Here is a 25,857-nt window from a genome sequence, read left to right on the forward strand (position 1 = left end):
ACTGAACTGGAAGGTTTGTTTTCAGACCGAAAATGAAAAAAATTAGACCTACAGAAAAAACTAGAGGAACTTACACAAAATAAGAACACTGACAACACAGAAGCATGGATTAAAAAAAACCTACCTGACCGAACACTGATAAAGCCGTCTTAATAAGAGGTTTAAATTACAACTCCTGGATGTGGACAAGAAAGCTTTCTTAGCAGCATTAGAAACAACACTGAAAGACAACCAACTCACAGAAGAAACCCAGCAAATGTTCAGACAGTCAGTCGCACCAGCATTAAGCAGGAAAAAGGAAGGAAACACACTTGTAGTACACAAGAAAGGAAAGCACTAAAAAGCCTAAAAAAAAGATAAAAACATTGTTTTCCTACCTGCAGACAAAGGACGCTTGACAGTCATCTTAAGTCAAAGAGACTACATTGAGAAAGCAAATGCACTACTTGCAGATACCAACACTTACCAACAAGTGGCGATAGATCCGACCCCACAACTAGAGAACCGAATCACAGCCCTACTCAAAAATGTAAGAAATCTAAAGACATAAATAAGACCGACTTTCAAAAAATGCAACCAGACAGACCCAACACACCACACTTCTACGGATTACCCAAAGTTCACAAACCAGGAGCCCCCCCTCAGACCCATAGTCTCACTACCTGGAACAGCAACTTACAGATTGGCCAAGGACTAAAACATTTAGTCGAAGACTCACACCACTCCATCCACTCCACCCAAGAATTCCTGAAGACCATCAAAGACACCAAGGTAGAAAAGGATGAAATAATGGCCTCCTTTGACGTAACAGCCCTGTTCACATTGATCAACATCAACCTGGCCAAGGAAACACTGACTACACTATTAGAAGAACCAAAGACACAAGCACCAAACGACACCAACTTCATCAGCAAGGAAAGTATCGTCAAGCTAATGGACCTATGCCTTACCACACACTTCACCTTCAACAGCAAAACCTACAGACAAACCAGCGCACACCCATAGGATCTCTTATATCAGGGTTCTTAGCAGAGGCAGTAATGTAGAGACTCGAACAAACAGCTCTGCCAACTATCCAGCCCAAAATTTGGGTCAGCTACATGGATGACACCTTTGTCATCACTAAAGAAAACAAATTAGAAGAAACCTTCAAGACCATCAATTATACCCTTACTGGCATAAACTTCACTAAAGAGGAGGTGAACAACAACAAACTGCCATTCCTAGATGTCACAGTACAGCAAACAGCCAATGGGGAACTTCAAACCAGCATCTACAGGCAAACAACACATATGGACCAAATATTGAACTACAAAACCAATCATCTCAACATTCACAAACAGAGCTGCATCAGAACATTATTTCAACGAGCCAACACACACTGCAACACAGAGGAACTATGCAGAGCAGAGGAAAATCTGAAACAAGCAAAATTAATGTCACTTACAAAACACCATGCAAGAAGGTAATACTACATTGGATAAACAGGCAGTAAACTATCCACCAGGATACATGAATGTCAACTAGCCACAAAACGATATGACCCTCTCTCGCTAGTATCCTTACATACGGATGAGGAAGGACACCACTTCAAATGGGACAACACATCCATCCCAGGACAAGCCAGACAGAGACACGCACGAGAATTCCTAGAAGCATGGCACTCCAATCGGAACTGTATCAACAAACACATTGACTTGGATCCCATTTACCCACCCCCTGAGGAAAAGAACAGGAAATGACATCACCAGAAGAAATGATGTCACCACAGGAAATGACATCACCAACCCGAGGAAAGTCAAACATATAAATAGAAAGTGGTCTAAACCACTGGTACTTCATTCAGAGGCTCACTGTAGATGTTACCTAGTATGGTGACGAAACGTCTGAAAACGAACCTTCCAGCTCAGCGAGCAAACCTACATCCAGATCTTGTTTGTCTCTTTGAGATAGCCTTTCATTCTCCAGAGTAAAGGCCAATTTACTCTGCCTTTTATCTCCCATAGGATGGTCCCATTCTGCCAAGTGCAGTCAATTCTACTATAATGCGTGTTTCTTCAACATGAATTGGCTTTAACATGATTGAAGAATTTAGACCGTTATTTACAGAAGATGAAATGTCTTCCTTACCTGTATTACCTAGAAGCAGGATAAGGCAAGTTTTATCGAACTTACTCCCATTCACAAAGGAACAGAAGAAATAGGAGCAGGAGGAGACCATTTGGTCTGTCGAGTTTGTTGTACCATTCAATATTCGATTCATGGCTGATTTTAAACTTCAATTTCACTATCCAGCCCACTCTCCATATCTGTTATTTCCACAAGGGACCAAAAATCTGTCTGTCCCAGCTTTAATCATGTTCAGTGATGGAGCATGCCCCTGACTACTTAGGGTAGAGAATTCCAAAGGCACACAACTCTTGGTGAAGTAGTTTATCTTCATCTCATTTTTAAACAATCAGCTCCTTATCATGAGACTATGTCCCTGTGTTTTAGTTTCCTCAACTAATGGAAAACAAGCTCTCAACATCTCGAGCCCCATCAAAATCTTGTTTGTCTCATTGAGAGAGCCTTTCATTCTCCAAAGAGTAAAGGCCAATTTACTCTGCCTGTTACCTCCCATAGGACAGTCCTATTCTGCCAGGTACAGTTGGTTCTGCTATAGCGCGTGTTTCTTCAACACAAATTGGCTTTAACATGATTAAACAATTTAGACGTTATTTACAGAAGGTGAAATTTCCTTACCTGTACTGGATATAACACAATTCCAGCCCCATTAGCTTAAATGGCATGGCTGTTGCGTGATTTTCTTAAAACGCGAGATTCCACAAGAACGGAATTGTTGCGTTATATCAGAACCGACTGGACCAGCTTTGCGAACCTTTGCTGTGCCACCGGGTTTACAAATCAACCCACATGTGTGCCTGAATCAGAAACTTTACAATGCGCATAAGGAGTCACTGTTTTTATGTTCAAACCATCACAACTTCTTTGAATTACCCGAGAGCTATAGTTCCCCTTTGCTTTCTCCATAGCAATGCCTCAGCCACGTACACTCACCTCACCAAACAATCAGCTCCCTTTTCTCCTGTGATATAAATTTCTGTGATTGTTTGAAATTTGGCCTTATTGTGCTTATCCTGATGAGTGCTAGATGAAAAGTTTCAATGACATGTATCTCATTTTAGAAATGTTCAAGTTCTGCATTGATTAGTAAATAGAAGGGTTAGGTCAACCAAAGAGTAACCTTATATGGTAAAAATGCTGCCCTGCTTCAGTGATGTTTAGGTGTGCTGTATTTGAATTAAGCACAATTAGCCCAATTTGCAGGGCTCCCATCCATTGATGTATGAGCCTGAATATATTGTGAGACATGGAAGCAGACAAAAGCATTGAGACCAGGATAGGACAAGGTTGAAACAGATGAAAAAGTAGGGGAAGAACCAAAAGAGCTGGAGTTAATTTGGAACAGGTATCTGTGAATGAGCTTAGTTTTTAAATTACTGAAGTTGTACCCTTATTTTCAGACTGATAGAGGCCTAAGTAAACAAATCTCTTCAAAAACGTTGGAAAATAAAGAGAAAAATCGATACTTATCCCATCAATATGATAAGGTATTTATTGTTTATGTTTCTTTCAAATTGAGTATTTTTCTGCAAACATTGTGTAATTTAGCTGAAAGAAGTGGATTTATTTTTTTCCTATCTGAGAGGTTTGCCATGGTAGATGTGGAGAGGATTAGCTAGTTTTGAGATGATTTGTAGCTCAGGTTGAGGTTCTGGATGTAGGTTTGCTCGCTGAGCTTGAAGGTTCATTTTCAGACGTTTCGTCACCCTACTAGGGAACATCTTTAGTGGGCCTCTGGATGAATCACTGCTGGTGTTTCCTGCTTTCTATTGTAGAAAACCTCTGCAGGAAAACAACACATACGAACAAATATTGAACTACAGAAGCAATCATCCCAACATCCACAAATGAAGCTGCATCAGAACATTATTTCAATGAGCCACCACACACTGCAGCACAGAGGAACTATGCAGAGCAGAGGAAAATGACCTATACAGTGTATTCAAAAAGAATGGATACCCAATGAACACAGTCCGCCAATTTCTCAGCAACAAACCCAAACAAGCAGACAAAACACATCCAGAAACCCTAGCCACTCTCCCCTACATCAAGGCCATTTCAGAAATGACTGCCAGACTACTCAGGCCCCTTGGCATCATGGTAGCCCACAAACCCACCAAGACACGAAAACAGCAGCTAATGAACTTGAAAGACCTTATACAGACAACAAGCAAAACTAATGTCATTTACAAAATACTGTGCAAGAACTGTAACAAACACTACAATGGACAAACTGGCAGTAAACTAGCCACCAGGATACATGGACATCAACTAGCCACAAAACGACATGGTCCTCTTTCACTAGTATCCTTACATACAGATAAGGAAGGACAACACACCCATCCTAGGACAATCCAAACAGAAGCATGCACGAGAATTCCGAGAAGCATGGCATCCCAACCGGAATTCTATCAACAAACACATTGACTTGGATCCCATTTACCACCACCTGAGAAAAAGAACAGGAAATAACATCACCATAGAAAATGACGTCACTGCAGGAAATGGCATCACCAACCCAAGCAAACCCAAACATATAAGTAGAAAGCAGGAAACACCAGCAGTGTTTTGTCTGGAGGCTCACTGAAGATGTTACCTAGTATGGTGACATCTGAAAATGAACCTTCCAGCTCAGTGAGCAAACCTACATCCAATGGAGAAGATGTTTTCTCTTATGGGAGAATCTAGAACTAGGGGGTCACTGATTATAAATCAGGGGTCACCCATTCAGAACAGAGATGAGGCAAAATATTTTCTCTCAGAGGGTAGTGAGTCTTTGGAACCAAGGGGGTGAAAGTTTTGGAGACATGAAGAGGGAGCCACTTAATGAAGCAGAATGATTAAACGTGAAGAGGGTCATGTGGTCTTTTTCACACAGAGTGGTGCATGTATGGAATAACCTGCCAGAGGAAGAGGTGGAGGCTGATGCAATTGCAACCATTTAAACGACATCTGGATGTATATGAATAGGAAGGATTTAGAGGGATATGGGCCAAGTGCTGGCAAATGCGACTAGATTAGGTTGGGATATCATGCTGCACATCTCTATGACTCTGTGATGAAGTGTCCAGATTGGCCTCCCTCAGTGTTAGTGAGCTATGTGGAGAGAGAAGGCGACAGGCTCAGTTACATAGAATATCTAGCACAGAAACAGGCTGGTCAGTCCAATCAGTGCATGCTCATATTTATGCTACACTCGAGGAAAGCAGGGGTGCAGTTTTGAGTTTGCAATCAGATCAGCCTTCGTCTTATAAAATAACTTGAGAAAGCCTGAGGGTCTGAATGGCCTACTTTGGTTCCGAATTTGTACGTTCGTTGGCTGTAAAATCTTTGGGGTGTGAGAATGTCAAATCTTTTTATTTGTGTTGCAATCTGAGGTGAGTAATTCTTATTGTTGTTATATATTCTCCTCATTATTACTCAGTAACTACTGTTCCATAAATTGAATACAGTGGATAATTTCTAATTGGCTGCAACGTTCATTGACCACAGTCTACTGCTTCTGCTTTTGCTTTTAGATGGATACAAAGTTTTACTCACAAAAAGATGAGTCAAAGTTTTTCACTAAATGCTCTCGAGTGGCCTCAGAAACGAACAAGGTTTGTTCTCATATGAGAAACACATGAAGATTCTTGTCTCAATAAAGTTGTGGGATCTGAGCACAGCTCGGTTTGGTACTTGGGTCACAAACTCTCCAGAATGGCCCTGAAGTTTCCAGAAAGTAAACATTAATCTTCAGAAGACTGCTATGAGCGTCCACATCGTCCCCAATCCCAACAGAAAAATCACAAGTGCACTTGAAAAATAGATCTCATGTTCCATTCATTTTCTTTTAACACTTTAACTTATACATAAAAATAGTGTAGACGGGAAGAGGACGCCATTTAATGAGGCAGAGTGATTGGAAGTGAGAGGGTTATGTGATGAAATAACCAGGATTACAGCCAACCAGAGTTGGTCATGTTACTGAGTTATGTGGAGAGGGAAGGGTACAAGCTTATTGAATATGTGGCACAAAAACTGGCCATTCAGCCCAATGCATGCTGGTGTTTATATCTCGATCTGCCTTTTTACTCACCTTAATCTACCATTAAATCCTCCCAATTCTCGTCTTCCTCATTAGGCTTGATTGGATTCCCCTTCAGTGCATCTAAACTATTCAGTTCCAACATTTCTGTAATTCTGGTAATGAGTTTCACATTTTTATTACTCTTTGGGTGAAGAAGTGTTTCAGAATTTCCTGTTGGGGTGTAGGTTTGCTCGCTGAGCTGTAGGTTTGATATCCAGACGTTTCATTACCTGGCTAGGTAACATCGTCAGTGGCGACCTCCAAGTGAAGCGAAGCTGTTGTCTCCTGCTTTCTATTTATATCTTTCTCCTGGATGGGGTTCCTGGGGTTTGTGGTGATGTCATTTCCTGTTTGTTTTCTGAGGGGTTGATAGATGGCATCTCGATCTATGTGCTTGTTTATGGCATTGTGGTTGGAGTGCCAGGCCTCTAGGAATTCTCTGGCATGTCTTTGCTTAGCCTGTCCCAGGATAGATGTGTTGTCCATAGAACAAACAGCCCAACCAATCATCAAACCAAAAATCTGGGTTCGCTACGTAGATGACACCTTTGTCATCACAAAACGAAACAAGATAGAAGAGACATTGAACATCATCAACAACACCCTCACAGGCATAAAGTTCACCAGGGAGGAAGAAACTGACAACAAACTCGCATTTCTGGACGTCACAGTAGAAAGAAAGGACAAGGGAGAATTACAAACCTGTGTATACAGAAAACCGACAAACACTGACCAAATACTCAATTACACCAGCAACCATCCCAACACACACAAATGAAGCTGTATCAGAACACTATTCCAACGAGTCACCACACACTGCAGCACAGACAAACTTTGAAAAACAGAGGAGAACCACCTATACAACGTATTCAAGAAGAATGGACATTCAAAAAAACAGTGTGCAGATTCCTCAAGAACAAACCACGACAAGCAGACAAAACACAGCCAGAAGCCTGAACCACCTTACCATACATCAAAGAAGTTTCAGAAATGACAGCCAGACTACTATGACCCCTCGGAATCCTAGTAGCACACAAACCCACCAACACTCTCAAACAAAAACTAACAAACTTAAAAGACCCAGTACAACCCATGGACAAAACCAACATCATCTATAAAATTCCATGCAAGGACTGCCACGAACACTACGTAGGACAAACCGGAAGAAAGTTAGCCACCAGGATACATGAACACCAGCTAGCCACAAAAAGACACGACCCCCTCTCCCTCATAGCCCTACACACAGATGAAAAAAACCATCATTTCGACTGGGACAACACATCTATCCTGGGACAGGCTAAGCAAAGACATGCCAGAGAATTCCTAGAGGCCTGGCACTCCAACCACAATGCCATAAACAAGCACATAGATCTAGATGCCATCTATCAACCCCTCAGAAAACAAACAGGAAATGACATCACCACAAACCCCAGGAACCCCATCCAGGAGAAAGATATAAATAGAAAGCAGGAGACAACAGCTTCGCTTCACTTGGAGGTCGCCACTGATGATGTTACCTAGCCAGGTAATGAAACATCTGGATATCAAACCTACAGCTCAGCGAGCAAACTTACACCCTAAACCTCAACCTGAGCTACAAACCTTCACAAACCTTGCGATTTCCTGTTGGATTTCTTGGCCACTTCCTTATATCAACAAGAGGAAATGGTCTCTCTGTATCCATTGTATCAAACCTTAAACCATCTTGAAGATCTCTGTTGGGTTCCCTACAAGCCTTCTGTTTTCATGAGAGAAGACACCCAGCCCATGAATCCTTTTGCTGATCTGTATTGTCCATGCAGTTCTGATCTATAGAGCTAAGCTAGAGTAGCTGGAGGAGAGAGTCTCATTTGATCCTCAATGCTTACTTGATATGAAGGTGAAAGTCAGCCATTGGTCATTCCCGTTCCTGTTTACTAACCAGTGAGCTGAAATCGGATGTGCATGAATGAACATCTGGTGAAGACAAGCTCAGAAGGCCTGTGATATCTTACCTGTGGTTGGATTATTTTCTGATCACCATGGCCTCCCAACCATAAGAAAAACCAGCTGCATTGAATGTAGGCATAATGGGCCAAATGGCTTTTTTCTGCATTTTATCAGATTATGTTTCCAGATACCCCTCTGAGCACTGCCTTTGAGACAAGAGAGAGGGAAGGGGATGAAGATAAATAAATGGTGTTTTTTTTATTGCAAAGGCTAACAGAAGCAGCAAAAGCAAAAAGGTGCTGACAGTAACTTAGTCGTTCAATAGTAAAAGATGACCAGATAAGAAAGATCTTCAACCCGTTTTACCCTGAGAGTCATTAGACTGTGAGCCTCATAGGTTAGTTGAGGCAAATAGTGTAGATGTATTTAAGTGGAAGTGAGATAAACAGATCAGGGAGGAATGAATGGAAGAAAAACCTGATAGAGGCAGATGAAAAGGTGAAGGTCTAGGAGGATGTTTGTCTATAACATAAACACCAGCAAGATGGGATGAATAAGCTTTCTAACTTCTTTATAATTCAGTGTTTTATCCAGTATTAAGAATGCCACCTAATGTAAAGTTGAAATATGTTGGAATTGATTTGCATGTTAAATTGACAGGAATCTTTAAATTTGTTCGACTGTAGGAACCCAAGGTTTAAGGGCAAGTTTGTCACAATGTTCTATGTGACAGAGGCTTCCTTTGCATTATCAGTGTAATGTATGCATCACCATGGCCTATGATGTGTTTTGCCCCAGTACCACACTAGCTGGAAACTTGCAAGATATTCACATTTTCAAGACAATCATCCAAAGTACTTTTAAAATCATTCCTGTAAGTTAGGAAACACGTGGCAAGGCCTCACAAAAGCAATTGCTTAATGACCAACTCATCTTTGTTTTGTTGTTGTTGGTTAAATATTGATTCAGACATTAGCAAGACTTGCCCTAATCTTCTTCAAAGCAGGTACTGTGGGAGCTTTTATTTGCATGTGAGAGGGCAGATAAGGTCTTGGTTTGACAACACATCTGAAAGATGACATCTTTAACAGAACAAGACTCCCTCAAATCAAGTACTTGGGGCAGAAGCAATTATACATTCAGATATTTACAATTAGAATTTCATGAACTGGTAAACCTGGACCCTTCTTTATTAGTATTCTCTTCTGAGCAGACTCACTCTGCTGGTATATGGGTGTCTGGTAGCCTCTAATATATAAAATACATTAATGTAATTTTCAGTGCATTACACCGCATTGTCAGCCAGCATTGTGAGAGCAAGCCTGAGAAGGGTTTGAACTTACAATCTATTGACTCAGAAATGTGTGTTATCCACTAACCCACAGAAGTACAACCAAGTCTCATACAGAGGCACAAATTCAATCCATCTGACCTTCAGTGGGCAACCAAGATACATGGCCAAGTGCCATGGTGCACAAGGATTGAAAGGAATAGAATAGAGGATAATGATCACATTATAAAAGCCTGTAGATTGTGGGAAGGATGAAACATTAAGAATAGTGAGGAATTCTACAGTTTTGGAATTTTGGGAATGGATGTGCAATGTTAATACTGTTTCCCTCAGGCAAATGGAAGATTTGGAAGAGGAGAATCAAAGGCCAATGTCAGATATCTTCAATCATCCCCTCAAAATGGCAAGGTCAGTAATCTTAGATCACGTGTTGTAGACAAACAATATTTAAACCAGTGGGAAACTGTGCAAGAAAATAACCCATGGACAACCTTGTGATTCACAGACTTTGTAGGATGTGATTAATCAGATAAAAAATGGGTTCAATGCAACTCATTTTTATTTTAGTAGTGTAAAAAAATCCACAGACGTGCTCTGTTTACAAACAGAATGTGGAGGTGCCAGTGTTAGACTAGGGTGGGCAATGTTAAAAATCACAAAACATCAGTTATAGTCCAACAGGTTTATTTGGAAGTGCTAGCTTTCAGAGCACTGCTCCTTCATCAGGTAGCTAATAGGGCAGGATTACAGGACACAGAATTTATAGCAAAAGATCATTAGTGTCATACAATTGATGCAGTATATTGAACAAACCGAGATTGCTGTTAAGTCTTCCATCTTTTATAATGGGTTGCAGGTTTCCAATCATTAATATGTAAATCCCAGAGCTTTTTTCAAGTCATATTCCTGAGATAACTTAAGGTTTTATAAAAAAAGAGTGACATCTCAGCTCAGACAATGCATTAAAGGTGTGAGGTTAGAGTCTGTATGTATTTCAGTCTTGAGTCAGACTGGTTGTATTTCCAAAGTAGGAATTACTCAAATGTCACATGCATTGACTGCCTACAGATTGTGTGCTTTTTGTATCTGCAATGCAAATTCACCCCACTGACTTATATGTGTGTGCGCATGCACGTGAGGGAGAGTGTGTGTGTGTGTGTGTGTGTGTGTGTGTGTGTGTGTGTGTGTAGTCATGGTCCCAGTTGAGGCCATCCCCACGTGTACCAAACTTTGCTATCGTTGTGTATCCCAAAGTCCACCTTGGAGTACAGTCACCCAAAGATCTGAGGCTGAATGTCCCTGACTGCTGTGATCACTTCAGTGGTCAGGTATATTCGGCCTCTGATCTTCAGGTGACTGTACTCCAAGCAAACTTCGGGATACAACGCAGAGTGGCTGAGCAGAGGCTGATAGCCAAGTTTGGTACACATGAGGTTAGCTTCAACGGGGACCTTGGGTTCATGTCACACTACAGGTGACCGCACTACACTATACACTCTCACGCACACGTACACACACACTCTTACATACTCATGCACTCATGTAGACCCTCACTCATACACACACTCTCTCAGACACACGCACCCCACACTCACACCCACGTGCACATCCTCTCACAGGCAAACATTCCGTCACAGTCATGCACACGCGCACACACACTCTCACATGCGCACACGCGCACATACACACACTCACTCTCTTCCTCTCTCCCACACACGCTTTCTCTCCCTCGCATGCACACACATATAGGTCTATGGGGGTGAATTTGCATTTGCAGATACATTGTATTTTGTTCTTACCAGCAATCTAGGTTTGTTCAAAATATTGCTTCATTTTTCTGACACCATGATCTTTTGCTATAAAATCTGTGTCCTATGATCCTGTCATACTAGCTATCTGACAAAGGAACAGCACTCTGAAAGGCTATACTTCTAAATAAACCTGTTGGACTATAACTGGTGTTATGAGATTTTTAACTAAAAACAGAATGCCACTGTGAAAGTGTTTTTAATTCTTTTCCTTCTGACAATTTTTCACTTCACCTTCTGAAGTCATTGACTCCATACTGTTCCACTTCAGTTAAATCCCCTGCACACCTCGCCCAACTAAACTTGGAGGACAAAGTTAAAACTTTCATTAATATTTTTTCCTGTTCACAATATCAGGATATTAAACTTGTTTCACAGGTAATAAAGAATTTCTGACATGTAGCCACAATTGTAATGTAGATCAACGTAGCAGCTAATTTGTGCACAGCAAGCTCCCACAACAGAAGTGAGCAAATCAGTTATGAAATGTTTTCATGATGTTGGCCAAAGTAATAAATCCCTGTTCCAGTCCGACCTAAGCCCCTACTCACAGCTCGTTTGCTGATGCATCAGTGACATCATTGGTGCTGTTTTCCTCTCTTGTCTGAAATTGGAAAAATTTATCAATTTTGATTCCAATTTCTATCCTTCCCTCACCTTCACTTCATACATTACATACTCCTACCTTTCCTTCCTCAACATCTCTGTTCTATTTCTGGGATAGGTGGGCCATCGATATCCATTACAAGCCCACAACTCCCACAATTTCCGTATCTATACATCCTTACACCCTGCTTCCTGTAAAGACTCCATTCTATTCTCCCAGTTTCTCCATTTCTGTCACATCTGTTTCATTGAAGCTACCTTCCATGGAGGTCAAAGAACAAGTACAAAGAAAATTTACAGCCCAGGAACAGGCCCTTCGGCCCTTCAAGCCTGATCCTATCTAAATGTACTGTCCAAACCTGTCGGTCAATTTCAAAGCATTTTATCCCTCTGCTCCCCACCTACTCATGCATCTGTTCAGACGCATCTTAAATGAATCTACCGTGCCTGCCTCTACTACCTCTGCTGGCAAAGTGTTCCAAACACCCACCACCCTCTTGTGTGAAGTACTTGCCGCGTGTATTCCCCCTTAAACTTTCCACCTCTCACCTTGAAAGCGTGACCTCTCGTTATTGAATCCTTCACCCTGGGAAAAAGCTTGTCTCTATCTACCCTGTCTATACCCTTCATGATTTTGTAAACCTCAATCAAGTCCCCCATCAATCTCCTTTTTTCTAATTAAAATAAACCTAACCTACTCAACCTCTCTTCATAGCTAGTACCTTCCATACCAGGCAACATCCTCGTAAACCTTCCTTGCACCCTCTCCAAAGCATCCACATCCTTTTGGTAGTGTGGTAACCATAACTGTACACAGTACTGCAAATGTGGCCGAACCAAAGTCTTTTACAATTTTAACATGACTTGCCAGCTCTTATACTCAATACCCCATCCAGTGAAGGCAAGCATATTATATGTCTTCTTGACCACTCTATCCACCTGTGCAGCAAACCTCAGGGTACAATGGCCCTGCACTCTCAGATCTCTCTGCCCATCAACTTTTCCCAAGGCTCTTCCATTCATTGTATAATTCGCTCTGGAATTAGTCTTACCTAAATGCATCACCTCACGTTTGTCTGGATTGAAAACCATCTGCCACTTTTCCGGCCAACTTTCCAGTCTATCTATATCCTCCTGTATTTTCTGACAGTTCCTTATGATTTCTGCTACTCCACCAATCTTTGTGTCATCTTGCTGATCATAACAACAGTACCCTCTTCCAGATCATTTATATATATTACAAACAACAGTGGCCCCAACACTGATCCCTGTGGAAAACCATGGTCACCTTTCTCCATTTCAAGAAACTCCTTTCAACTACTACTCTCTGTCTCCTGTTGCTCAACCAGTTCCTTATCCACCTAGCTAGAACACCCTGCACACCATGTGACTTCACTTTCTCCATTAGTCTACCATGGGGAACCTTATCAAACACCTTACTAAAGTCTATGTATATGACATCAACAGCCCTTCCTTCATCTATCAACTTGGTCACTTCCTCGAAGAACTCTATTAAGTTGGTAAGGCACGTTCTCCCCCGCACAAAACCATGTTGCTTATCACTGATATGCCCATTCTTTTCTAAATATAAATATATCCTATCCCTCAGTAACTTCTCCAGCAACTTTCCCACCATTGATGTCAGACTCACTGGTCTAAATAAAGGCCTTAGATAAGTCTGCCTCTTTCCTCAGCTGGGTTGACAGAATTGTGTCAGTCCCATTTCAAGCACTTCTGCATCACTCTTTCCTTTCCCTCTCACAATAATGCTAGAATTCCCCCTTATCCTCATGTTCCATTCCACCAGCTTCTGAATTCCAAAGGATCATAAGCCACAATTTCCACCACCTCAAGCAGAATGCTATGACGAGACTACACTTCTCTCCCCTCCCCTCTCTTGTCTGCATTTCACGTAGACTGTGCCTTCTAGGACACCATGGCTCACTCCTACTCCACCCCAACAGCTCACCACAACCCAAGGGACCTATCCACATGTTATGAAATGGGGTCAACCCCTCTACTAACTTAAATCTGACGCACACACAGGCTCACCTCATGTTGTAATCTGTTAAACTTTGAGAGGCAAAGAACTATCCCAGAAGTCACTATTTAAAGTAAAAATTAACAATTTTATTCTTTAAGTCTAACAGAGAACATTAAAACAACAGCTGTTTACAGCTCCTTTCTCTCAAACCTATCTTTTACCTCTGACTTGTCTGATTAAAAGAAACCTGATTAAGATTTACAAAAGAAAATTTCATTTTAAAACCAGCCAGCTTTGTTGATTCTCCTTTGTAGATTTCACTGTAGATTTTTCTCTGACTTTTCCTGGGTTGTCTCTTCGGTCTTATTTTAGATTAGATCAGATTCCCTAAAGTGTGGGAACAGGCCCTTCGGCCCAACATCTCCACACCGACCCTCCGAAGAGTAACCCACCCAGACCCATTTCCCTCTGACTAATGCACCTAACACTATGGGCAATTTAACATGGCCAATACACCTGAACTGCAAATCTTTGGACTGTGGGAGGAAACCGGAGCACCCGGAGGAAACCCTCACAGACACTGGGAGAATGTGCAAACTCCACACAGACAGTCGCCTGAGGCTGGACAACTTTTCTTATGGACAGTTACCTTTCAGAGAGCTATTTGGCTAGCAGTCTGTACTTGTTGGTTTTCTTGGCAGTTCTCCCTGTAATTGTTCAAAATCACTGGTTTTATACCTCAAAACATCGTTTCATTTCATTGGTTTGATGTCATCAAAACACTAAGTTCAAATTCGATTGGATTTTGATATCTTGGGCATAATTTAAACTGATTTGCCAAATTCGAATTTGTGTACTGTGGCAACTGACCTGCACTATTGGCTTCACAGTCATACGTTACATTTTAAATTCTTTCAGCAAATCTGTGCCTCTCTAAGTCCGTGTCAGCTTCCAGATTCTTAAAGGTACAGTACACACCTACACCTTCATAACACATGCAATCACAAAAAGTGCAGGACTTGCTTGCTTACCTCCTCCATCCACACCATCCAGAGCCCCAGATACACCTTCTAGGTGAAGCAGTGATTTATCAGCACTTCACTCGACCTATTTTACTGTATTCACTCCTCACAATGTACGTTGGGGAAACGAAACACAAACTTTGCGGAAAAGCTATGTTCAATCTGTAAAATTGACCCTGAGCTTCCAGTTGTCTGCCACTTCAACATACCGCCATGTTGATATGTCAATATTTCGTGTCTCAGGCCCGCTGCAAGACTGCAGCAAAGTTCATGTAAGCTCATCTTCCTTTTAGCTATCTTTTAACAATTTCAGAGCCTGTCTATTATATACTCCCATAGCCCCTGATCCTGTCATGTAATGGCTTCTTTCTGGGCTTACTATTAACTATCCCTTTGCTTATCCTTTTCTCTCACATTATGGGCTCTGTTTCCACTTGTTTGTTCACTCCTTACTGCCCCCCACAACCCCCAACCTTTATCATCAAAATAAATATTACTTTTTCCTCACTGCTCCTAGTTCCAAAGAAGGGTCATTGGGCTCAAAACATTAACTCTATTTTCTCTGCACGTTAGCTGCCAGATCTGCTAAGTTTCATTAGCAATTTCTGTTTTTATTTGTTTCAGATCTCCAGTGTGTGAAGTTCTTTGTTTTATTTTAAATGTGGGAGATTGGGCGTGGGATGGATCTCCCTTTGACTTCTTCGGCTATTACCATGTGATCATACCATTTATATGCTCTGCAGAGGGCAGTTTGGATCTGATTTTAAGAAACATTGATAGTTCTGTGTTCTCTCAGCCCTCGTGTGTGAATCTAGAGTCTGTGATCTGGACTCACAGTGTTGCTGGAACCTATGACGTTCTGACAAAGAGGTGGGAGTGCTACTGATGAGTCAAGCCGAAAGGCTATGTGAGTGTAGGTCGAATCTTCATTTACAGGTGTCATTGCGTAGGAGCCCAACACTGTTCTACTTTGACATCCAGTGGACAATGATTATGAATGAGAATACTACTTAATTTGCCAAAATGTTTGCTTTATCTAATGTATTGGCACTGAGCCAAACAATGGCCTCCATTTCCTTCCAACTGTTGCCTCAAGTCCATTGAACACACAGGCTGAGCATTGACACCATTTTGGGCATTAGGATTCTCTCACAGGTTGTATCAGCTACATCAACAGCATTAGATGCATACAATTGCAAGACCCAAGCCCAAGTAGTTCCTTAATATCCTTAAATGAAAGCAGTGATCCTCTCATGCCTTTGATGAAGCAGGACACTTGTAAAACAATTTGTGCTTCACAGTTTTGACAGCTCTGTTAAATTGTTCTCTCACTAGTGAACGTGAATCGTTAATCTCAGTACTAGTTTAAGGCTTTTAATGATTTTACAGCAACAACAACTCACAGATGTGTATCTCTTTTAATGTAGAAAATGTTCCAAAGCACTCTGCAGGGGCACAGTCACACAAAGATCAATTCAAAGCCTAAGAAGATACTAGAAGAACTGACCGAAAGCTTGGTAGAAGAGGTGGGTGTCAATGTCTCAAATGGGAAAGATTGAGTAGTGGAAGAGGGCTTTAGGAATTCCAGAGATCATGATCCAAACCACCTACGGCATGCCTGCCACTGGGTGGCCTGAAAGGAGTGGAGCATGGAATAGGAGGTTAAAGTTAGTGAACCTCTGAAGTAGCTAAGAGGGTCATAGAGGTGGAGACTGTTAACATAAAACAGCACAGATCACCGAATGGTTACAGCACAGAAGGAGTCATTTGGCCCTTTGAGACAGTTGCCCAGTTAGCTCCACTCTCCTGCTTTTTCTGTGTGCCCCTGTAAATCTTTCAAGTTTTGAAGTTTGTATCCAACTCCCTTTAGAAAATTAGCATTGAATTTATTTCCATCCATCCACCTCCTCCTTTTAGGCAGTCACATCCACATTATAATAACTCAATTCTATATATTTTGTTAAAAATCATCTCTCCTCTAGTACTTTTATCTTTAGTCTACAGCTTCTGATTATTGATCTTTCTGCCAATGGAGACATTGTTTTCTCATTTACTTGATCAACATTTTGAACATCTGTATGAAATCTCTTAATCTCTGTACTGGTGTAGTTAAGCAACAAAGATCAATAAATGACATAGGAAATAGTGTTAAAGAAAAGAAAGCAAGGCATAAACAAGGTTAAATGGGAATCCAATGGTCTGGTAGAGTTTATTGTAGTATTGGCACATGGGTGTGCTATTGACAATGGTCACATGATTCAGTGCAAGACAGTGAGGATCGAAGACGATTGATAGACCGTATAGCTCTGAAGAAATCCTGTACTATATAGCTGCATTATTATGTTAATGTAAATAAAGAGTTTACAGTGTAACGGAGCAAGGAACGTCTTGCCCTGAGAATTGGTGAACCAGAGAATTATCGAGAAGTTAAGCACTAGCACAAGGCGTGGTAACCGCTCAAAGCAGCACAAAAAAAAACAAAGAAATACAAGGAAAGTAATAAGAAGTTGAAAATAAAGCCTGTCATAGATATCAAGTGCTCTGAATGCAGTGGGCATTGTTGAGAAAGTTGGGAGAACACAGTGAAAATGTAAAAATAAGATTCCCAACTTCAAGGTCACCTTTATAAGTTTAGAATAGAACGTAGAACATTACTGTGCAATACAGGCCCTTCAGTCCTTAATGTTGTGCTGACTTGTGAACCAATCTGAAGCCTATCTATCCTACACTATTCCATATTCGTCCACATGTTTATCTAATGACCATTTAAAGTCGGTGAGTCTACTACTGTTGCAGGCAGGGCGTTCCATTCCCTTACTACTCTCTGAGTAAAGAAACTACCCCTGACATCTGTCCTGTATCTATTACGCCTCAGTTTAAAGCTATTCCCCTCGTACTAACCATCACCATCCGAGGAAAAGAGCTCTCACTGTCCACCCTATCTAACCCTCTGATTATCTTACATGTCTCAATTAGGTCACCTCTCAACCACCTTCTCTCTAATGAAAACAGCCTCAAATCCCTTTGCCTTTCCTCATAAGACCTTCCCTCCATCCCAGGCAATATCCTAGTATTGCCTCTGAACCCTTTCCAAAGCTTCCACATCCTTTCTGTAATGCGGTGACTAGAACTTTATGCAATACTCCAAGTGCGGTCGCACCAGAGTTTTGGACAGATGCATCACGCCCTTGTGGCTCCAAAACTCAATCCCACTATCAATAAAACCTAACACAATGTATTCCTTCTTAACAACCCTATCAAACTGGGTGGCAACCTCCATGAATCTATGTACCTGGACACCAAGATCTCTCTGCTCATCTACACTGCCAAGAATCTTACCATTAGCCCAGTACTCTGTATTCCTGTTGCTCCTTCCAAAGTGAATCACCTCACACTTGTCCACATTAAACTCCATGTGCTACCTCTCAGCCCAGCTCTGCAGCTTTTCTATGTCTCTCTGTAACCTGTAACATCCTTCGCCACTGTCCACAACTCCATCGACCTTAGTGTCAGCCTTCTTCTAGGTCATTATAAAATGACAATCAGCAGTGGACCCAAAACAGATCCTTGCAGTACACCACTAGTAACTGAACTCCAAGATGAACATTTCCCATCAATCACCACCTTCTGTATTCTTTCAGCTAGCCAATTTCAGATCCAAACCGCTAAATCATCCTCAATCCCAGCCTCCATATTTTGCAGAATATCCTACTGTGGGAAGCCTTGTCAAACACCTTACTGAAATTCGTATACACCACATCAACCACCTTACCCTCATCCACCTGTTTGGTCATCATCTCAATGAATTCAATAAGGTTTGAGAGGCATGACCTACCCTTCAGAAAACTGTGTTGAGTATCCCTAATTAACTTATTCCTCTCTAGACAATTATAAATCCTATCTCTTATAACCTTTTCCAATATTTGACCCACAACTGAAGTAAGACTATAATTACCAGGGTTGTCTCTACTCCCCTTCTTGAACAAAGGACAACATTAGCTATCCTCCAGTCTTCTGGCACTATTCCTGTAGACAATGATGACATAAAGATCAAAGCCAAAGGCCCTGCAATCTCCTCCATGGCTTCCCAAAGAATCCTAGGATAAATCCCATTCAGCCCAGGGGATTTATCTATTTTCACACATTCCAGAATTGCTAACACCTCCTCCTTGTGAACCTCAATCCTGTCTAGTCTAGTAGCCCGTATCTCAGTATTCTCCTCAACAACATTGTCTTTTTCCAGTGTGAATATCAACGAAAAATATTCATTTATTGCTTCTCCTATCTCCTCGGACTCCATGCACAACTTCCCATTACTGTCCTTGATTGGCCTTAATCTTACCCTAGTCATTCTTTTATTCCTGATATAAGTATAGAAAGCTTTAGGGTTTTCCATAATCCTATCTGCCATTGACTTCTCATGTCCCTCCTGGCTCTTCTTAGCTCTCTCTTTAGGTCTTTGTAACTGGCTAGCTTGTTACTCTCAAGCATCCTAACTGAGCTTTCACATCTCATCCTAACAGAAGCCTTCTTCTTCCTGACAAGAAATTCAACTTCCTTAGTAAACCATGACTCCTGCACTCAGCAACTTCCTCCCTGCCTGACAGGTACATACTTATCAAGGACACACAGTAGCTGTTCCTCGAATAAGCTCCACATTTCAATTGTGCCCATCCCCTGCAGTTCATTTCCAAATACCAAATCCAATGTGGCCTCGCCCCTTATTGGCCTGTCTACATACTGTGTCAGGAAACCCTCCTGCACACATTGGACAAAAACTGACCCATCTAAAGTACTCAAACTATAGTATTTCCAGTTAACATTTGGAAAGTTAACGTCCCACATAACAACTACCCTGTTACTCTCGCTCCTATCCAGAATCATCTTTGCAATCTTTTCCTCCACATCTCTGGAAATATTTGGAGGCTTATAGAAAACTCCCAACAGGGTGACCTCTCCATTCCTGTTTCTAACCTCAGCCCACACTACCCCAGTAGACAAGTCCTCAAATGTCCTTTCTACCACCGTAATACTGTCCTTGATTAACAATGCCACACCTCCCCTCTTTTACCATCTTCTCTGTTCTTACTGAAACACCTGAAACCTTGGCTAGCGTGTAACCTTTTTCTGTCTGAAACTCCAGTGTTCAAGCATCCCCATGTTTATGGTCACTGTTTTCAAGACTCTGCATTATTGTCAGATTATTAGTCAGTTCCGGCCCATTATCCTTTACAAAGTCTAATAACGGTTATTCTCTGTACTGTCTCTAAACGATATTGAGAGCAATATTAATCTGAAGGCAGATTCACAGTTAGCGTTGTGGAATTTCAAGGATGGCACAACCCAAATAGACTTCAGTTTGTTGTGGATTTTAGCCACAGGGCATCTCTGCAGGAGTTCCCCAGAGTACTATCCTCGGGCCATCCACCTTCAGATATTCATCAGTGACGTTGCCTCCATCATAGGGGCGGGAGTGAAGATTTTTGCTGATGATTGCACAATGTTGAGCACCACCTGCGACTCCTCAAAAGTAAAGCAATCCATGTCCAAATGCAGCAAGCCCTGGTTAATATCCAGGCTTGTGCTGATAAATGACAAGTAACATAGAGATGTGCAGCACGGAAACAGACCTATCGGTCCAACTCCTCCACGCTGACCAGATATCCAAAATTTATTGAGTCCCATTTGTCAGCACTTAGCCTGTATTCCTCTGAACCCTTCCTATTTATATACCATCCAGATGCCTTTTAAATGTTGTAATTGTACCAGTCTCCACCACTTCGTCTGGTAGCTCATTACATACATGCACCATCCTTTGCATGAAAAAGTTGCCCCTTGAACCTGTGCCTTCTAGTTTTGGACCCCCCCCCCCCAACCCAGGGCCTTTGCCCCAAACGTCAATTTTCCTGCTCCTCGGATGCTGCCTGACCTGCTGTGCTTTTCCAGCACCACTCTCTAATCTTGACTCTAATCTCCAGCATCTGCAGTACCCACTTCTGACTGGTCACAGGCTTCCAATCTACAAAGTAACCCCACACCACCACCCTCTGTCTTCTACCTTTGAGCAGTTCTGTATCCAAACGGCTAGTCCTTCCTGCATCCACGTGATCGAGCCTTGCTAACTAGTCTACCATGAGGAACCTTGTCGAACACTTTACTGAAGTCTATATAAATCACGTCCACCGCTCTGCCCTCATCAATGCTCTTTGTTAATTCTTCAAAAAACTCAATCAAGTTAGTAAGACATGATTTCCAACGCACAAAGCCATATTGATAATTCCTAATCAGTCCTTGACTAACCAAATACATGTAAACCCTGTCTCTCAGGATTCCCACCACTGATGTCAGGCTAACCGGTCTATTGTTCCCTAGCTTTCCCTTTCTTAAACAGTGGCACCACATTAGCCCACCTCCAGTCTTCCAGCACCTCACCTGTGACTATTGATGAAACAAATATCTCAGCAAGGGGCTCAGCAATCACTTCCCTAGCTTCCCAAAAGTTCTAGCGTACACCTGATCAGGTTCTGGGGATTTATTTACCTTTATGTGTTTTAAGACATCCAGCACCACCACCTCTGTAATATGGACATTTTTCAAGGTGTCACCACCTATTTCCCCATATTCTTTATCTTCCATGTCATTCTCCACAGTGAACACTGATGCAAAATATTTGTTTAGTATCTCCCCCATCTCCTGCGGTTCCACACATAGGCTGCCTTGCTGATCTTTGAGAGGCCCTATTCTCTCCCTAGTTACTCTTTCCTCCTTAATTTATTTGTAAAATCCCTTTGGATTCTCCTTAACCATATTTGCCAAAGCTATCTCATGTCCCCTTTTTGCCCTCCTGATTTCTTTCTTAAGTATACTCCTACTGCCTCTATAATCTTCTAAGGATTCACTCAATCTCTGCTGTCTCTCCCTGGCATATGCTTCCTTCTTTTTCTTAACCAAAACCTCAATTTCTGCAGTCATCCAGCATTCCTTGCACCTATCAGCCTTGTCTTTCATCCAAACAGGAATATACTGTCTCTGAACCGTTGTTATCTCATTTTTAAAGGCTTCCCATTCTCTAGCTGTCCCTTTACCTGCAAACATCTGCCCCCAATCAGCTTTTGAAAATTCTTGCCTAATGCCATCAAAGTTGGCTTTCCTCCAGTTTAGAACTTTAACTTTTAGATCTTATCTATCCTTTTCCATTACTATTTTAAACGAAGAGAATTCTGGTTGCTGGCCTCAAAGTGCTCCTTCACTTATCAGTCACCTGCCCTGCCTTATTTGCCAAGAGTAGGTCAAGATTTGCACCTTTTCTAGTAGTACATCCACATACTGGATCAGAAAATTTTCTTGTACACACTTAACAAATGCATTTCCATCTAAACCCTTAATTCTATGGCACTCCTAGTCTATGTTTGGGAAGTTAAATTCCCCTACCATAGCCACCTTATTATTCTTACAGATAACTGAGATCTCATTCCAAATTTGTTTCTCAATTTCCCACTGACTGTTGGTGGGTCTAAAGTACAATCCCAATAATGTAATCATCCCTTTCTTATTTCTCAGTTTTACCCAAATAACTTCCCTGGATGTATTCCCAGGAATATTCTCCCTAAGTACGTTGTAATTTTATCCCTTATCCAAAACAACACTTCCCCTCCTCTCTTGCCCCCCCCCCCTTTCTATCCTTCCTACAACATTTGTATCCTGGAACATTAAGGTGTCAGTCCTGACCATTCCTGAGCCACGTTTCTGTAATTACTTTGATATAATCCCTAACCATGCCCTGAGTTCATCTGCCTTCCCTTTTAGGCCTCTTGCATTGAAATAAGTGCAGTTTAATTTACCTCATTCCCTGCTTTGTTCCTGCCTGCCCTGACTGTTTGACTTGCTCCTTTTCCCAACTGGACCGGTCGCAGACTGATCTCTTTCCTCACTATCAACCTGGGTTCACCCCTCCACCTTACTAGTTTAAATCCTCTTGAGCAGCTTTGGCAAATCTCCCTGCCAGTATTTTACTCCTCTTCCAATTCAGGTGCAATCCGTCCTTGTACAGGTCACTTATACCCCAGAAGAGATTCTAATGGTCCAAAAATGTGAACCCTTCTCCCCTGTACCAGCTCCTCAGTGGCATGTTCATCTGTTCCTAACTCACTAGCTCGTAGCACTGGGAGTAATCCAGATATTACCACCTTCAAAGACCTTTCTAAATTCCTACCTAACTTCCTATATTCTCCCTTCAGAATCTCATCCTTTTTCCTTCCTATGTCGTTAGTTCCGATGTGTACAATGACCTCCTGCTGGTCCCACTCTCCTTTGAGAATATTCTGCACTCTTTCCGAGATATCCTTGATCCTGGCACCAGGACGGCAACACACCATTCTGATTTTTCACTGCCAGCCACAGAAATGTAAGCTGTTGAGATGCTGGAATTTTTATTCTGTAATCCTGACACTCTTTCCTTTAGATGGATGGAAAATTTTCTTCAAAGGAGGAATCAAAGACTTACAAAGGATATCTTCGATCCTCCCCTAAAATTGACAAGGTCAGTAGTTTAATGCCAAACGGTGCAAAGTCCTGTTTGAGCCAGGCTGTTCAGGGATGATATCAGAAGTGCATCTTCATGTAAAATGTAATGGAAGGATGGAATTTGAGCTCCAAAAACACTTGATGTTGGGAGGGTCAGTTGAAAGTTTCAAAATGGACATGGATAGAATTCTTCCAAATGAAAGTTTTAAGGGTTATAGAACCATGGTAGATCAATTGAATTAAGTTTCAGATCAGCCTTTGTCTAATTAAATGGCAGAACAGGTATAAGGGGCTGAATGGCTTCTTGCTGTTTTGACATTTGAACTAATGGCAACACTGAATATTGATTGCTTTTAGCTGTGCAGGATCTTACTCAGTGGTCTTGCTGCATTTGTACAGGGTTTTGGTGAGACTGCACCTGGAGTATTGTGCGCAGTCTTGGTCTCCCCATCAGGCAATGGAGAACACTGGTCCCTGGGAGAGCAGGACTGAAGTATGAAGAGAGCCTGTGTCAGTTCAGGTGATATTTGCCGGAGTTTAGAAGAATGAGGGGCATTCTCACAGAAACCTTTAAAATGTTAACAGGACCAGACAGGGTAAACACAGGAAGGATGTTCCTGGTGAGCAGGGCATCAAAACCCAGGATCACAGTCTAAGAATATGGGGTAGGACATTGAGGAATGAGATGAATAATTTCTTAAGCCAGAGAGTCATGATCCTGTGGAATTTTCTGCCATAGAAAACCGTTGAGGCCAAAACATTGAATATTTTCATGAAGGAGTTAGATATAGTTCTAAGCATATGGGGATGTGGGGAGAGCAAGTTGGATGGTCAGTAATGATCATCTTGAAGGGCAGTGTATGCTTAAAGGGCTGAATAGCCGTCTTCTGCTCCTATTTTCTATGTTTCTGTGGTCCATTTCAGTGTCAACACCCTTATCTTCACAAGGACATTTTCATTAGTAGAAAAAGGATTTTAATGTGGTTTAAACTATTATACATAAAATTAGAATGCAACTGGTGAGCCATGTGTTGAACATTGCTTTCTGCACTATGCTACAATGGGAGAGATGCATACTTCCTGTGTCCAGCAAGTGACAATTAACTCCATATTGAAGAGCCAGAGTTTCAGATGTTCCAAACCCCTTATTGCCAGCCTGGATTATGAGTTCAAATCTCTGGAGTGGAACTCACAATGTCCTAACTCAGCGCAGAGTCCCATGAATTGAGCCACAGTTGTACTGTTGAGTGCTGGGAGTAACATTGTCTGGGACAGAGTTCCATATTATAATGCTGTCTTATACAGATTGCCAGGTGCTAAAACTATCTGGTACAGAACTGAAGGAGAGAGAAATGGCATATTGTTATTACAGCTGCAGCTGACATGAGCTATCAAGTTAATGTACGGCAGACATGTATCCCACTGGGCGTGCTCTAATTTTGGTTGTTGATGACAAGTTGAACAGATTCCATGTATCAACACTTGTCATTTCTAAGTTTGGCAGACATGTGGTAAAATCTGAACTTCTGTTCACTGTATAGACCTGGCACTTTTTTTCCCCCCGTAAACTGGTGGAAGGTTCTCAAAAGATGACTCAACCTCTTACACTGAATATTCACAGTCTGTTCCCAAGATCATTGCTGTCATATTAAGTGGTAATGTTAGCATTTTACTGTTGACTCAGAGTCCAAATCAGGGAGTCCAAGATGCAATAGCAATGCCCATTTTTGACACATTTACTATAGTCTTTAGCTATGAATAATGATGACAGAAAATCCAGATTTCTTGCCATCACATTGTTGACCAGGAATCTCAGTCTCTCTTACAGCCTGTCAGTGGAGAGTGTTGGAAGGATTTACAAGTTATGACTATGTTATGAACATGCATTCCTTGACCACCAAGTCTCAGGGCCTGGAGCTTTTGGCTCAAAGGCAGAGACATTACCCACTGCACCATAGGACCACTCTCACATGTCAAGTACACTATTGTATTTTAAAATAACAAGGGGTCATGACATAAACTGTGTTTATAACAAATAGATAGCTCCTTCACTAATGTGCAGGTCAGGTGAATTGGCCATGCTAAATTGCCTGTAGTGTTAGGTAAGGGGTAGATGTAGATGTAGGGGTATGGGTGGGTTGCGCTTCGGCGGGGCGGTGTAGACTTGTTGGGCTGAAGGGCCTGTTTCCACACTGTAAGTAATCTAATCTAATCTAATGTTATTACCAGCCATTGTATAGGCGGAAATATCACTCCTGCTGTCCCATTGCAGCTCATTTCCATGACAATCATTTCCAGTTATTGATATAGAAAATGACTCTTCAAACTATTTCCATAAAACTGCAGATTGTGCTTTGGTGCATTGTTCAAATTCAGAACCTGACGTGCAGGTACTTAGATTCTCAGCCAAAGTGTTTGCCACATTTGCTCTCCACTGAATGGTGGAGCCATTTTAAAAAAAATCAATATGTAATTATTGAAAACTTTGTTTATTCTTT

General features: G+C 41.6%; 1 protein-coding gene across 6 annotated transcripts in view; it reads left to right on the plus strand.

Moving 5' to 3' along the window:
- triobpb (TRIO and F-actin binding protein b) overlaps window positions 1–25,857 on the plus strand; it is a 373,748-nt gene that overhangs the window by 79,956 nt on the left and 267,935 nt on the right. For 5 of the 6 annotated variants that reach the window (XM_072588503.1, XM_072588505.1, XM_072588506.1 and 2 more), the window contains 5 exons: window positions 3,528–3,614; window positions 5,646–5,726; window positions 9,750–9,824; window positions 16,264–16,362; window positions 23,298–23,375. In XM_072588503.1, coding sequence (XP_072444604.1) covers window positions 3,528–3,614; window positions 5,646–5,726; window positions 9,750–9,824; window positions 16,264–16,362; window positions 23,298–23,375 — 420 coding nt within the window. The remainder of the gene's footprint in view (window positions 1–3,527; window positions 3,615–5,645; window positions 5,727–9,749; window positions 9,825–16,263; window positions 16,363–23,297; window positions 23,376–25,857) is intronic. The other variant, XM_072588507.1, reaches the window with a different exon arrangement.

The sequence above is a fragment of the Chiloscyllium punctatum genome, chromosome 18, assembly GCF_047496795.1.
Source record: "Chiloscyllium punctatum isolate Juve2018m chromosome 18, sChiPun1.3, whole genome shotgun sequence".
Taxonomy (NCBI): domain Eukaryota; kingdom Metazoa; phylum Chordata; class Chondrichthyes; order Orectolobiformes; family Hemiscylliidae; genus Chiloscyllium; species Chiloscyllium punctatum.